This window comes from Pelodiscus sinensis, chromosome 1 (assembly GCF_049634645.1).
Source record: "Pelodiscus sinensis isolate JC-2024 chromosome 1, ASM4963464v1, whole genome shotgun sequence".
Classification (NCBI taxonomy): domain Eukaryota; kingdom Metazoa; phylum Chordata; order Testudines; family Trionychidae; genus Pelodiscus; species Pelodiscus sinensis.
In genome coordinates this window covers 141,562,547-141,578,654 of record NC_134711.1, presented here as the reverse complement: position 1 = coordinate 141,578,654, position 16,108 = coordinate 141,562,547, and the positions used below count along the sequence as shown (strand labels likewise).

At 44.7% G+C, this 16,108-nt stretch overlaps 1 protein-coding gene across 1 annotated transcript in view; it reads right to left on the bottom strand.

Annotated features, from left to right (window-relative positions):
* Positions 1–16,108, bottom strand: part of METTL16 (methyltransferase 16, RNA N6-adenosine) — a 35,343-nt gene that overhangs the window by 5,995 nt on the left and 13,240 nt on the right. Inside the window, exons 4-7 of the mRNA XM_075905106.1 lie at positions 15,818–15,933; positions 13,554–13,696; positions 5,455–5,524; positions 2,094–2,183 (exon numbers count right to left, since the gene is read on the bottom strand). Coding sequence (XP_075761221.1) covers positions 2,094–2,183; positions 5,455–5,524; positions 13,554–13,696; positions 15,818–15,933 — 419 coding nt within the window. The remainder of the gene's footprint in view (positions 1–2,093; positions 2,184–5,454; positions 5,525–13,553; positions 13,697–15,817; positions 15,934–16,108) is intronic.

The window sequence follows — 16,108 nt, the reverse complement described above, 5'->3', positions numbered from 1 at the left end:
CTCCTTCGCTACGCCACTGATGCGGGGGGGCTCTTTTGGAGCAAAGCTTATCGTGCCACTTCACCACCTTTTAGTTCCTCTCTGCAGCACCACAGGGAAGGGACGATGGGGATGCGCTGTACTGAGCTGCTGGCAGGAGGATGGGAGGGAAAGGGGAGAAATGTGCGTCTCCAGGTTCAACTGCCCTGCCCACTGAAGCACCCAGGGAGGCTGCCAGAGAGGAAACGAACTAGGAGAGGCGGCCGTGGCAGTGATTTATTTTCTCTCTGCCCAAACCCGCCCCCCCCTCCAACTTGGAACTGCCCTGGGTCTCACTGGAGCTGCCACTACTGCAGCCATGCGCTTTTCCCACCAGCTCCGGGTGCATGGCTCCAAACATTCAATTTGACAGGCAAGCGCCGCCACCCACCCCCCACCCTCCCCCGATCCCCTTTGCAGGGCAAAATCCCAGACATTTTTTGCCAAATTTCACTTGTGTTGATATATCCCCCAGACTCCTCTCGCCTACCCCTAAGGGTACACATACCACTGATTGAGAAACACTGGACTAGATAAATGGGGTTCTGCTGTAATGCCTTGTACATTTATATCATAGCCTGTGTGATACTTAAGCTCTCAAGAGGGTTTTAAGTAGGACTTAAGAGGTACATATGCTTTGTACTGGCCTGCTGCATGGACATTAGAAAGAATCAATTATGAATTCCTTCAACTGCCATTTCTGAAGAGATTATGTAACTCTTGGTGCTACATTTGAAGCTACTAATGTTTTGATTCGGTCACACACAGGTGAACCACTGCATCTGTCTTGTAAAATGAGATATTGCCTGTGCAAGCACCTGTGCAAAAGTACATACATATGGATCTAAAAAAGAGAAGCAGATTTTGATTGAATATATTAACAAGCTTGATTCAGCTTATATACATGAATGTAAAGACCTGGCTATTTTCAATTGTTCAAAAGGGAGCAATTTTATTTAAGCACCGAAGTGGCCTAATTTTCTAGGCACCTGCAGCTCACAGTGAAGCCCAAAGAAGATTTTGCTGACCTGAGTTCTTTCTATGGATAGGCTTGGCAGAATTAGATTTTTTTATAGATAAAAATTTGATACTGATATTTAATTTTCAAACTCTTACAAGTTGTACCCATTTAAAAGCACGTAAAATGGGCTGGAAGTACTGGACCAACAGATGCCCTCATAATACATGGGGCTTTCTCCAAGCTGAAGCTCTGATGAATGTATTCATACAAAGAATCCATCTTGGATAAGGGAATTTGAAGGACTGGCTCTGTCCAAATCCACAATAAGATTAATTCTGACAAGCTTATTAGCATGTCTGTAGATCTTGCTTTTAATAAGATAAAAGCATTACACAGAAAACTTAGGAATTAAATCAGCTTGCATAGGAAATGCTGTTGTACCTTATAACTATAGCAACTGCACTGGTTAACTGTCTCTAAACAGAAAGCAAGCAGGATCTTATCAGGCAGTCTGTCTCTGCTAAGGATACAGTATAGGAAGGGAACTGTCCAGTATGGAATATCCCAGTTAAAAGGGAGAGAAATGCATTTCTCCATCCAGGAGTAGCAAAACTTGGGAAGTTGAAGGCCTGAGTGTGGGTGCCCTTGCTTAACGTTAGAGGGAGGAAAACAGCTACAGTTGCCCTGAACTGACAAATATATTTCAAAATATAAAAATAAATATCCTCTTAAATCAAACTATTTTTTCAAGCAGTATTTCTTACTTGGCTCATCCATAAATTTCCACCATCAAAATATTTTTTCTTCAGTTTGTGAATGTATGGTGAAATGGATGTTTATTGACATTTACTGCTAATCTAATTCTGCCAAGTCTATCTCTAAGTATGTTTGAGTTTGATACAAACATCAAGTGATATTAACAGCTAGACTTAAGGGCACTGCAAGGTGCTAACTGGTTATGCTGCCACACAAGAAATGCAGCTCACACAATAATTTTGCTAATGTACTCTAGGCTGAAGAGGAATAGCTGTGTTGTAGAGGACATACTTGTTAAACCCACCCCCAAATAAAGCACAGAGGACCATGAAAAATAAACCAAAATACAGGCACTTACAGGCACTCTGACATCATCATAGAAACTCCATGCCAGTGCCCACCTCATGGTACGGCCTTGACAGAATTCAGTGTGGGTTACTTTAGGAACCTAAGTGAAAGAAAAACTTTCAAGTTAATGAAGTGTCATTCTGTTTTACACACTTATTACTGTAACTTCATATGTTACAAAATGAAGATTTTGAACCAACAATATGGAAGTGAAATAGCAACCATTTAACACCCCCAAAGAGCTTTACCAAGAATAAAATAGGCAACTTAAATCCACCTTTCACCCTTAAAAATTAAATTCATTTTAGTCACCACAGTATGACAGAATGTGAACAGGGTAGGCTAGAAGGTCTCCAAATTCTAACTCCAGCTCTGCCTCCAACATTCCATATTACCTTTGGCGCACAAACCACTATGCTTCAGTTCTGAAAAATATATCAATAGCCCTCAGAGATAGCGGTGGTAGCACCCTCTTCCACTTTTCATCACAAGTGGCAAGAGGCTCCACCATCTGTTCTTCTGCAGGTGGCCTATAAAAGAACCCAGGCTTCCCTGGAGAAGGAGAAAGAATATGCCATGTATAAACATCTAGTCTTGCATTTTAGGAGATCAATGGGACAACATTCGATACGTGTTTCATGTCATGGGGCTGAGTGCTTGGAAATGATGAAGCAATAAACCTGGATTTTGAGACAGTGAAATAGCCACGTGTACAGCACGTGAGCATGAGCTCATGGAGGTGAAATATGAGGGATAGTTTTCTATCAAAAGTATTAAGAACAAGTATTAAGAGGGTGGAATTTGATTCAAGTTTGCTTATGAACTAGGGATGTAAAAGGTTAACCAGTAGGGGCTGGAACAGCATCCTATCTGCAGCAGATCACAGGCTGGCTGGCTCCCCAGGAGCAGAGCTAGAAGCAGCCCTCGCCAGCCGCTGCTCCCAGGGAGGCTTCGCTGCAGGCTCTACAGTGTAAAGCTTATTTAAGCTTTATTCTACATAGCCCACAACACAGATAATGGATATAATTTTTAGCGGTTAATGGCTAAAATTTTTAAACACCTTTTTACATCCCTATTAATAACACAGTGAATTTACATTCCAGTAACACCCAGAGGTCAAAGAGGCAGAAGCAGAGCTGGCTAGTGACAGGGTCTGTCCCAAAAGGTTTACAAAGCAAAAGACACAAAACATAATGGGTGAATAAGAGAAGTGAGCAAAGGTAGAATTAATATAATGAAATAGCAAAATGAAAGAATATGAACAATTTTTAGCCAACGAGAGGCAGTAATCACAATCCACCATTGTATGGTTGTCCTTTCCTGCAAATATTGCAGAAAAGGTGAGTTCTGAAGATATGAATTCTGATGGATTCTACCTGAGCACATTTCCCACTTCCCATAAAAGTGTTTATCAGAGTAGAGAACTGGGTTTTGGGAGTAAGCATCACTGTGAACCTCACTTTAAAATATAAAGGTCAGATAGGAAGGGCAGAGTTAGGCTGTGAAGCACTTTGAGAGTACCAATGAGAAGTGTGAGCCTGATACAGAAGAAAAGGGGAAGCCAGAGGAGGAACTAAACATAGGATGACAGGGCGATGAGCCAACATTATTTTAGCAGCAATCTGAACAGAGTTGGGGGAAGTTACACTGCACACGTCAATGCCAGAGGAGAAGGAAATTGCAGTAGTCAAGGCATGAGAAGATTACAGCTTGGATATGAGTTTTGCCAGTTTGAGTACAAAGGACAGGAGAGGTTAGATTTGAAGATGTGCTGGAAAATGCATCATGATTTAGACACGCCTGGAAACATAGGTCACAGAGGACCAAGTCAAAAATGAAGCTAGGAGTATAACCTTGAGCTACAGAAGATGGTCATGCTGTACACAGCGATACAAAAGCAGAAATGGAAAGGTTTTGAGGGAAGACCAGGAATTCCATTTGGTCATGTTATGTTTCAGTTGACGGCTGGACATCCACAAGCAGATGTAGAAAGCTGGGCTGAGAACGTGGAAAAAGTGAGAGAGATATTTGCCAGTCACCAATATGGTATTCAGAACTGTATCTGTGCAAGAAATCATCCAGAGAAAAAAGTAAAAAAAAAAAAAAAAAAAAAAGATAAGGGGGCCAAGGACAAAGTCCACAGAGGGCAAGATTGTGAGAAGAGTAAGATCAACAGAGTCTGAGGCAGACAATAAGTCAAGGAGACAGTGGATCACTGGCCCTGAAATTTGACCAGGAGGTCATTAGAGACTTTCATTCAAGTTATTTCTATGAAAGGTCAAGGGTGAAAGGCATGACAGAGTGAAATAATGGAGTTTTCAGGGCCCTATTTTAAATGCACTGCATCTTTGCAGTCAAAAGCAGCCTTCAAAAGCCCATATATTTAAAAAAAAAATCCAAGTCTTTTAAAGGATTTATTAGTGTTCAGTGGAAGTCAAGTATTCAATCATTCTCCATTTATCTCCCCTCGCCCCAAACACACACATTTAAATTAAAAAAAAAAATCTATCCTGGGAAAAGAAGCCTCCAGAAACATTTTTTAAAAGAGTGAATACTGCTACCTACTCTTTGCTAACACTCACTTTTTTGTATTCTTTGTATTGAAATTTGCTAATGTTCACTTTTTTCATTGTATTCCTTTGATATATATATGGTCATGCCAATTCTCTTCCAGAATATGATCTGAGGAAGTGCGTCTGGCCCACGAAAGTTCATCACCTATTAAATCATCTTGTTAGTCTTAAAAGTGCTACATAGCTTTTCCTTTTGTTTTTGCAAGATCAGACTAACATGGCTTCCTCTCTATTATTGTTTGATAATGCTGTACTACTCCCTGTTTGGGAAGATTCTATTCCTGCCCACCATCCCCAAGCCTTTGTGTTAAGGGGAAGTGACTGCCCCTGAATATATACAGCAGTATTCAGACTCTTCTGCTTTAAGGGAATCCACTGACACTTCTATTCACAGCCTTGTAAGACACCTGATACCTCAGACCACAGGAGACAATTCACTGTTCTTTTGGTCTACAGATCCAATGAGGACTCTTGATAAATGCACAATACTATACTAAATTAAATTAGAACCCAAATATTTGTAGTATAGAAATTAATCGAGAAAAATGAGCTCTTGTAAAGTCTCAAAACTTGCAGAATACTGTGCCTTCTCATATTGACGAGGCACTGTACTCTCAGGCTGAATCCCTGTTTTAAGTTCAAAACTCTACTTACCCTCAAGTTTGGAGTTGCTAGCAGTGCCTTCATAATACAAAAGCATCTTCCAAAGAACTATAGTTTAGTTACTTGTAAGAAACCTTTAGGTAACACAAACTACACAGTATATACAACTATAGTGTATCTGGAGAAAAAACTTACCCCTTGGATTCGAAGTTCTTCTTTTAATGGAGCTAAACTGCATTTCTTGCCCAGCATGCAGCTGTACCACCTATGAACGACATTTGACATTAATCAGAGGGTCAGTCTGAATTTGCATAAACAACTGCAGCAAGGGAGGTTTAGGTTGGACATCAGGAAAAAGTTCCTAACTGTCAGGGTGGTTAAACACTGGAATAAATTGCCTAGGAAGGTTGTGGAATCTCCATCTCTGGAGATGTTTAAGAGAAAGTTAGATAAATGTCTATCAGGGATGGTCTAGACAGTACTGGGTCCTGCCACGAGGGCAGGGGACTGGACTCAATGACCTCTCAAGGTACCTTCCAGTCCTAGTATTCTATGAAGTCCTGTGGCACCTTATAGACTAACATTTATTGGAGCTGAAGCAAAATGCAGGACAATGTAGCACTTTAAAGACTAACAAGATGGTTTATTAGATGATGAGCTTTCGTGGGCCAGACCCACTTCCTCAGATCAAATAGTGGAAGAAAGTAGTCACAACCATATATACCAAAGGATACAATTAAAAAAATGAACACATATGAAAAGGACAAATCACATTGCAGAACAGGAGGAGGATGCGGGGGGGGGGGGAAGGAAGGTAAGTGTCTGTGAATTGATATTAGAGGTGGGGAGCTCTACATGCATCTGACAAAGTGGGTCTTTGCCCACGAAGACTTATGCTCCAATAAGCTCTCCCCACCTCTAATATCATCAATTCACAGACACTTACCTTCCTTCCCCCCCCCCCCCCCCCCCCCCCGCATCCCCCTCCTGTTCTGCAATGTGATTTGTCCTTTTCATATGTTCATTTTTTTAATTGTATCCTTTGGTATATATGGTTGTGACTACTTTCTTCCACTATTTGATCTGAGGAAGTGGGTCTGGCCCACGAAAGCTCATCATCTAATAAACCATCTTGTTAGTCTTTAAAGTGCTACATTGTCCTGCATTTTGCTTCAGCTACCCCAGACTAACACGGCTACATTTCTATCACTATTTATTGGAGCATAAGTCTTCGTGGGCAAAGACCCACTTTGTCAGATGCATGTAGTAGAAATTCCAGAGGCAGGTACAGTAAAACTCCATTAGTCCGGCATCCAATGCTCCGGGACTCCTGATGATCCGGCACCAGTGCTGGGGCAGCTGGACAGGCTTCCCCCATTCAGCTGCTGCTGAAACTGACCAGCAGTTGAATCGGGGAAGCCGGGAGCAGAGCAGCTGGGGTGCTGCCGGGTTGGTCTCGTAGCGCTGCCCCTCGGGGCTGCGGGACCAACCCGACAGCACTCCAGCTGCTCTTGGGGACGCCTGGGGCAGAGCAGCTGGAGGGCTGCCGGGTTGGTCCCACAGCACCAAAGGACGGCGCTGCGGGACCAACCCGGCAGGACCCCAGCTGCTCTGCCCCAGGCTTCGGGATTCAGCCGCTGCTGAAACCGACCAGCAGCGTCAGTTTTACCAGCAGGCTGAATCCGGACACCTGGGGCAGAGCAGCTGGGGTGCTGCGGGGTTGGTCTCGTAGCACCACCCCTCGGCGCTGCGGGACCAACCTGGCAGCACCCCAGCTGCTCTGCCCCAGGGGTCCCCAAGTCAGCCGCTGCTGAAACAGATCAGCGGCTGATTCCAGGAAGCCCCGGGGAGAGCAGCTCTGCCCGGGGCTTCCTGGAATCAGCCACTGATCTGTTTCAGCAGCGGCTGAATCGGGGACTCCTGGGGCAGAGCAGCTGGGGTGCTGCCGGGTTGGTCCCGCAGCACCGTCCTTTGGCGCCTCGGGACCAACCTGGCAGCATTCCAGCTGCTCTGCCCCAGGCGTCCCCAAGAGCAGCTGGGGTGCTGCCGGGTTGGTCCCGCAGCCCCGAGGGGCAGCGCTACAGGACCAACCAGGCAGTACCGCAGCTGCTGTCCCAGGCGTCCCCAAGAGCAGCTGGAGTGCTGCTGGGTTGGTGCCGTAGCGCCGCCCCTCGGCGCTGCGGGACCAACCCAGCAGCACCCCAACTGCTCTATTGCAGGCATCCCCGATTCAGCTGCTGCTGAAACTGACCAGCAGCGGCTGAATCAGGGACGCATGGGGCAGAGCCGGACTATCGTATGGGGGGGGCTATGAGGGGTCTGGGGTAGCATCACCTCCCACCCCACTCCTGACCCCTCATAGCCCCCCATTCTGATAGTCCAGCATATCTGATAGTCCGGCACCCCCTGGGTCCTAAAGGTGCCGGATTATCGGAAGTTTACTGTACTATCAATTTAGGATTAAACAAAGACTGTGAATGGCTAACCAACTACAAACCCAGTTTCTCTTCTCTTGGTGTTCACACCTCCACATCAGCTGCTAGAAGTGTACCACATCCTCCCTGAATGAATTGACCTAGTTATCTCTGGCCTTCCTCTTGATCAGTACTCCTTTCTTTTCCTGTGCCAGTATATTTATACCTGCCTCTGGAATTTCCAATGCATGATTCTGACGAAGTGGGTCTTTGTCCACAAAAACTTATGTTCCAATAAATCTGTTAGTCTATAAGGTGCCACGGGACTTCTCGTTGTTTATTTTACTATTAAAGCTTATTAGAAACAGTTCAATTGAAAATGGCTACTAGCTGCAAAGGGTTCACACCAGAGGTCTACAACCATCACAGGAGGGAAAATACTCTTCAGTTGAAATAGTAGCAAGCCCATATTAGCCATATTATTTGAGCAAGGGTAACTAAGGAAAGAAATCCTTAGTAAAGAAATCTACCTGCATTTTTCAAAATTAGATTTTGGGTAAAATTTTTAAAAAGTATCTAAGCAACTCTGTCCTATTTTCAAAAATGACAAAGTGCTTTGGAAAAATGGTACCTGTCACACCCCCTTGCTTTATAAAAATTGGCTTATGAATATGTGTAACTCTAAGATGCCTTAGACCATGGGTTCCCAAACTAGGGTGTGTGAAGAAAATCTGGGAGAGGGAGGGGCACAAGGTGACCCAGCCCCCTTCCCCCCCCCGTCAATCCCTCCTCCCTAAGTTTTTCTGATATTTTTGTTTTTCGGCCCCGGTCAGTTCCTTTTTTTTTTTGCTCAACAAGTTTTGCTGCTATTTGGGGGGGGAGGTGCAGGAGGGTCTCTCAAAAAGGGGGCATGATGCCAAAAATTTTGGGAACCGCTGCCTTAGACACAATACATCATGAAACATACCATTTTTAAAGTTACAGTCTACTGTGCATGGATCATTCTTGTATGTGAAGTTAGGACTATGAAAGGTAAAACTTTTATTAATCCAAATCTTCTAGTAAAAGCCATAGTGGCACTTAAGGAAACTTAATAGCCTGCTGGTCAAGATAAAGATCTGTAAATAGATTTGTTTTTCCTGTATGCTCAAACTGTGGTTGACCCTACAAAGACGTGACCATGCCACCTGGTGCTGGAATCCCATCTTGAATCTGGTATATTTCCATGAAGATGGGGAGATGAAAAAGAATTCTGGCCATGAACAAAGTCTGCTTAAGTGATGGAAAGCAATCCATCTTATCTTTAGCTGGCTTTTGAAATTGCCTCCCCATCCAAAGAGAAAACATATGAAGAAACCTGAAAACAAAGAACTCTAAAAGACACAAAGATCTGGAGACCCAGACCAATGGAAAAAAAACAAGTCTGTCTTGTAGCATTTTACCTAAAATAAGGGCAAGGTAAGGAATATACTTTGAAACAATTTCTTAGTGTATAAGGCCTAACTGGCATGGTTTTTTACATTTTGGATTAGTAACTTATTTGAATCTGTCTGTTTTCACTTGCAATCACTTAAATCCTAATTTTTATGCTTAATAAAAACACTTTTGTTTATTATGAGGTCCAGTGTCAATAACTGTTACCTGGGGGGAGCAACCAGTGTGTATCTCTCTCTGACACATTGAGACAACTTATAAGCATGCCCTCTATGTAAAACTTTTATACAGAGCAAGACAGATTTAATTTGGGATTTAGTCAATGGCTCCATAGCTGAGCCTTCCCAGAGCTAAACTGATTCAGTGTCTCTGTTGCTCTCCTAGGGGACTGGTTATCGCAACTCTGTGCCTTGGCTGGGGGAAACCAAAGCTTCTTACCCAGCAATGCAGGATGGAGTGCTCACTAGAGGGCAGGTAGGTAGATTCAGTGGCATGATCAGCACACTGGATGAAAGTCCGCAGCGAATCTCTGTAATCCAACCCATCACACTTATACTTTATAATACATTTTTTTCAACCTTTCAATGTTAACTTTTCAAAGAATGAAGAGAAATGACAGTAGCAAAATAAGAGCTTGTGCCAGACAAAAACCGGCCCACTCCCTAGTAGCTCTACTTATGAGAAATTTAGATAAATTAATTCTCTCAGTTTTCAACCCTCTAAATCCATATTACATCAGTGGATAAACAGAAGGATGTGGGGGCAAGAGAGATTATCCTGCTTCTCGGAATTTACCATCTTCTTTAGATCCAGATTGCACAGACTCTTCCAAAAGCAAAAGTCTGTGTCCTTTAGCAGAATTTCCCAAAGTTCCTTTACGAGCACGTCCACAAAACTATTTTAAAAAAGAAATGTTAGGGCCCAATGGAATAATTTATAAGTACAGGCAGTCCCCGGGTTACGTACAAGATAGGGACTGTAGGTTTGTTCTTAAGTTGAATCTGTATGTAAGTCGGAACTGGCATCCAGATTCAGCCGCTGAATCTGGACACCAGTTCTGACTTACATACAGATTCAACTTAAGAACCCCAGGCGTCCCCAAGTCAGCTGCTGCTGAAACTGATCAGCAGCTGATTCCAGGAAGCCCGGGGCAGAGCAACTCTGCTTCGGGCTTCCTGTAGTCAGCCGCTGGTCAGTTTCAGCAGCGGCTAACTTGGGGACGCCTGGGGCAGAGCAGCTCGGGTGCTGCTGGGTTGGTCCAGTAGCGCGGCCGCTCCTCGGCGCTACTGGACCAACCCAGCAGCACCCCAGCTGCTCTGCCCCAGGCGTCCTGATTCAGCCACTGAAACTGATCAGCAGCGGCTGAATCAGGACTCCTGGGGCAGAGTAGCTGGGGTGCTACCAGGTTGGTCCAGTAGTGCCAAAGAGCAGTGCTGTGGGGCCAACCGGCAGCGCCCCACCTGCTCTACCACAGGCCCCGGGCTTTGCTCCACATCTCCCTGGTCTACTGAGGGGGGCACTAGCTGCGTCCCCCCCAGCAGACCAGAGAGACGCGGAGCAAAGCGGCGGAGGACCCGGGGCCAGACCCGCAGCACTTCCAGATCAGCTGGAAGCGCCGGGGGTCCGGCCCCGGGTCCTGCGCGGCTTTGCTCAGCGTCTCCCTGGTCTGCAGCAGACCAGGGAGACGGGGAGCAGCTTTTCTCGCCCCGGAGGAGGCGGGCGGCGGGACCGGGCGTCCCGCCGCTCCAGTCCTCCGGGGCGAGAAAATCCCCGTTCGTATCTGCGGATCCGACTTAACTTGGGGACTGCCTGTACACTGTAAACTTTGCACCCCAACAGTTTTCAATTACAGTACTGAAATGCAGTACCTCCTACATATTTTAAAAGCAGCTTCTTTGAGAGATAAAATGCTTTAAACTGATCATGTGTAAGTATAAGAGAGAAATTAAACCAGTATTCATGCTGTATTGTGAAGAATTTAATAATTTTGTTTTCAACTGAAATCTGGCTTAATAGATTTTATAAGACCAAATGACAATTTACGATCATCCAGTCTCCCCCATAACAGGACAGAGAATTCCACCCAGTAATTCTTGCATTAAGCCCAATAACTTCTGGCTGATCTACAGAACATCTTCAAATCAAGAATGAATAGCTGTCTCAATATGTCTACATTTTGAAGTATCTACCTTAGTGCTTAGTAGGTTATTCCACTGGTTCATTACCCTATTGAGAAACATGAAGTGGGGGGGGGGGGGGGAAATCACATTTTTAAGATTCAGTTCCCAGTCACTGAATCATGTTATATCTTTGTCCCCAATAGCTGGAATATTCTAGATGAAAAAGGAGCTATCAAGTTCTTCCTTTGAGCAGCAAGTCTCAGTCACCTATGTAAAGAGTAGCTCAACATTCTGGCCAGTTTCCTCTGAGAAAAAAAGTCTGGCATTGCTCTTTCACATCCCCAAAGAGCAACTTATGAAGAGGTCTGCAAAAATGCAAAACTGGGCAATTCTCCATTCTTTTTCAGAGTACTGCAAAATGAATATGTTTTAATATAGCCAAACATAAACAATAAAGATTGTGGAACACACTTTCAAGACTATATCTTAGAAAGTAGGAATTGAAAAAATGTAGTTAGCCACCCGAATAGGGCAATATTCTGGACAAAAGAGTTACCTTGCTCTCCAGGTATATAAATGGGAATATCAGACTGCAGAAGGAAAGCAATATTACCACTGTATATGGCATTGATGAAGTCATTAGAATACTATGCCCAGTTCTACTGTCCACGCTTGAAAAGGAAATTTAAAAATTGTCCAGTTCAGAGAAGAATGAGAATGATTAATGGTTGGGGGGAAAAATGCTTTACTCTGAGAAACTAACGGATCTCCATCTATTTATAGTTTCTTGAAGAGACGGTATGGTAGTGAGTATCCTATGCCTACACAAAAAGGAGATATGTATTATAAGACACTAATCCAGACTACAAAGTTGTGACATGATCAAATGGCTGCAAGTTGAAAATCAGTATTATTCTAACTGTCAAAAATGCAAGTTTTTAAATTGAAGGCAATAAATTGTTGGAAGAGACTACCAGGACTGCCGATGGGGGAGGCAAAAGGAAGAGGAAGGGAGAACTGCTCTGTGGTCTGAGAAACTGAAAAGGGTGTGAGGCTCCCAACTGCCACAATAGCGACAGCAGGAATCTTTTAAATCACGGCAATTTAAATCATAGTCACTGCGGCGATGGCTTATGTGCGCCATGTTAGCATGCAGCAGGAGGCACACCCAGAGCCACTGACGGGGGGCAACAGGGAAGCAGCCCTGGACACTTTAAAAATCACTACCAGAGCCCCAGGCAACACTAATGGGATGGCTGGGAAAGCCTATCCTCCAGCCCCAACTGTCCTTTCTGAGGCCCCAACCTCTCCCGGGGCCCAAAGATGCCCCCCACCCTGCCCCGAGGCACAGCACTTCTGTTGGCAGCCTCCAGAATACCATGGGATGTGAAATTCTCCTTGCCATGGTGTCCTGAAATCAAGACTGAGTCTCTTTTAAAAAATGTTCTACTTAACCAGGGAGGTGAACATGTACCCATGAACACAGTTAATCAATAAGCTTGGGCTCATTGGTTAACTCTCATGGTTACACACAGCCCCTGCACTGCTGTATCAGGATGGGGAGGAGGCGGCAGGAGCCAATGCACCTCAAGAGTCAGCTTTTAAGCCAGCCTCCCACAGAAGCAGCAGTGAGGGGGCACAGGGGCAAGTTCTCACTGAGCCAGTTGCCTCCCCTCACACACACTACTACCTCTAATACATAGGCAGCAGCGGGGGGAGGGTGCGACTCCCATGGAACCACCTCCCCTCTCCTTCAACTGCCTCTGCTATAGAGGTAGTAATGGGGAAGGTGAGGCAGAAAGCAGGAGCCAATGTGCATGGGGAGCCAGCTTAATAGCTAGCTCTCCATAAGCACCAGCTCCCATAGAGCCACCTACCCCATCCCGTGTGTAAATGTGTACATTTTTCGGTGGTTACATGTTCATAAAAATAAATGTACTTTAATATCCCTAACTTTAACTGCAAGTTACTGAACTAACCACAAAAATCACTCAGTGAAGTTCTTTGGCCTGTGTTATGCAAAACATCAGACTAGAACAGTCTCTTCCGCCCTTAAGATCTACAAATCTGAAAGGGAGAGCAGCTGTCCTCTGTTTGCTTTTATGTAAAAACTGCGTTTCTTGGACGTCGAAGAGCTTACTAATGTGTCTCAAATGAGCCCGTCGACTTCACTGACCTATAGCTTTAAAAAAAAAGAAAGATAATTGTCATACAAGTTGACTTTCCATCCAAAACAAAAATGTCCTCAGTTAAAGTCCCTTCAACAGAATTTCCACGGCAGGGGGAGGGCGGGAGGGAAAGTTTTCTTAACTCTTCCAGTCCTTACCGCAATCTTTTTTTAAGCTGCAGACTATCATGGATGATTCTTTTGACAAATTCTAGTTCTCCCCCTTCAGCCATGATCTCTGTGATCCCCCCAGTGTTCACAGAGCTAGGAGGAGGCCGTCGAGGATTTCGAGAATTCACTCCCTGAACAAGAAAGAAAGTCTGAGGTTTAAACCATTAATAAACTGACTCCTTTACACTCTGCCAGTTAGTAACACTATCAGCAATGCACACTTTCCCCACTGCAGAAATGCTAACTTTTCAAACTTAACGTAACTTATTACTCCCTGTCTATATCCATCTACTGTGTCTGGATTTTTTAAGCTCTGTGGGGCAGAAATAATCTTTTTGTTCTGTGTTTGTAGGGAACTCAGCACAGTGGAGTCCTGGCCCATGACTTGAGCTCCTTGGCGGCACAGTAATACAGAAAACAGAGCAAAATCTATAGTCTCAGCTACAAAAGAAAGTTAACAATATATTGATGCTTTATAACAGTTAGGGATGTTAAGAAGCATGTAATTCATTAATTGTGTGCTCAACATAAATTGTGTTGACTACACAATTAATCAGTAAGGTTTAGCACTGCTAATACTCAGTCCCAGCTTATACCAGCTCCCAGCAACTACCCCCACTATGGCTCTGCACTATAGGCACTTGTACTGCCGAGGCACAGTGGGGGCTGATGCCAGGTCCCAGCACAAGCCAGGACTGAGCCAGCCTGCCTGCATGTCAACTCTTAGTGCTAACCTGGCAACTTCCCCCACTGTGGCTCTACAGTACAAACACTAAGAGCTGATGCAAGGGCAGGGTGACTCAGTCCCAGCTCACCCCGATACCCAGGATCAATGCCCACATTGACTCTTAGTGCTTGTAGTTCAGAGCTGCAGCGGGGCAGTTGCCAGGTCCCAGAGTGAGCCGGGGCTGAGCCGGTCTGTCAGCCAGCCTGCTAAAAAAAATATACTTGCAAAAGCGGGAGGGGCTGTTGCACATAGTCAATAGTGTTAACCGATAAGCACCTGCTTGCTGGTTAATCGTTTAGTGGATTACACTATTACATCCCTAATGATAGTAGCATTAAACATCGGATTCCAAAGCACCTTAGCACACAGTCATGTCAGAAAGTTACAATCCAATGTTCAAATGTAAAGCTACATAACTTACACACTTCCCTGTGTTTCTAAAACCTGAAGCTGTCACTATCGAGGCTAAGAGTCTAAGTTTCTTATTGGTGTAGAGTCGGGGCTTCTCTAACTGGCACACTGGTGACGGATACTTAATGGGTCTGGTAAAGATGTGATTAGTGGGAGAGTACTCTCCCATCAAATTTCAGTACAGTACTCCATTTACTCAAGAGACAGAAGAGAAGTCAGTGGTGGGAGAGTGTTTGCCACTGACAGTGCCATGTAGACACTGCAGTAGGTTGATGTAAGTCAGTGGTCCCCAACACGGTGCCCGCAGGTGCCATGGCGCCCGCCGGGCCATTTATGTGCGCCCGCAGAGCAATCTGGGCTGGCCTCGCTCCCAGGCGTGCGGCAGGTGCCAGCCCCGGGCGCATGGGAGGCCCCTACCCGGGGGTCACGGCGTGTGCCGGCCCCGGGCGGCCCCTGCCAGGGTCACAGCACATGCTGGTGCTGGCCCCGGGCGTGCAGTGCATGCTTGACCCCGCCCCAGGCACGTGGCCCGTGAGCAGCCCCGCCCCCAGGCGCCCGGCAACCCCAAAACGTTAGGGACCACTGATGTAAATTATTTTGCTCGGGGGAGTGATTTAACATCCTGGAGCAAAGTAACTTATGTACTGCTGCTTAAGTTAATATATCAGGCCTCAGACTGGTGCCACAACGGCAAAGCCAAACGACATGACATTACTATCAACAGTAAAGCTCACCAGTCCCTCATTTGTTCTATTACAACAGGAAGCTCAACAGCACCAGGTCCACGGTGATTGCCTCATCTGTGCCAAATCTATTGGTGACAATTTGAGTACAACCAATGAAAGAATGGTATAGTTCAATTCCCACTTCAGAAAAAAAACTCATTTAAGTTAATCAGATTGTTGACCTAAGTGGGTTTTGCCATGTTGCTTTTTAAAAAAAAAAAATTTTTTTAAAGCTATGCATATATGAAATGACAACTTCTAAAACCCAGACACAAGGTTTTTCACATAGAGCCTTCAAACACTTGAATCTTTTCAGGTATCATTACCCTCCCCACCTTCTAAAAATCAGCAAAAAGTACTATTCAAGCTATCTAATCAGCACACTGTACCTTGGCTTCCAATTGGTTGGCAAAAAAGGGAGGGTTGCACATGCAAAAGTCGTAAATGATTTCAGATTCCTCTTTTAGAGCATCCATTAGAAGGGTCTTCTGTGGTACTTTAACCACTAGCAGAAAAAGGAGGATGTTTATTGGTAAGGACCTAAATTAACTGTAGTGTTACATAAAGTACTTTAACACTTCCTTTAGGATATAATTAACATATTATACAACCAAATATACCAAAATACCACAATGCAAACACATATTAGGTTAATCTAATGAAAGAAAAGGCATATACAC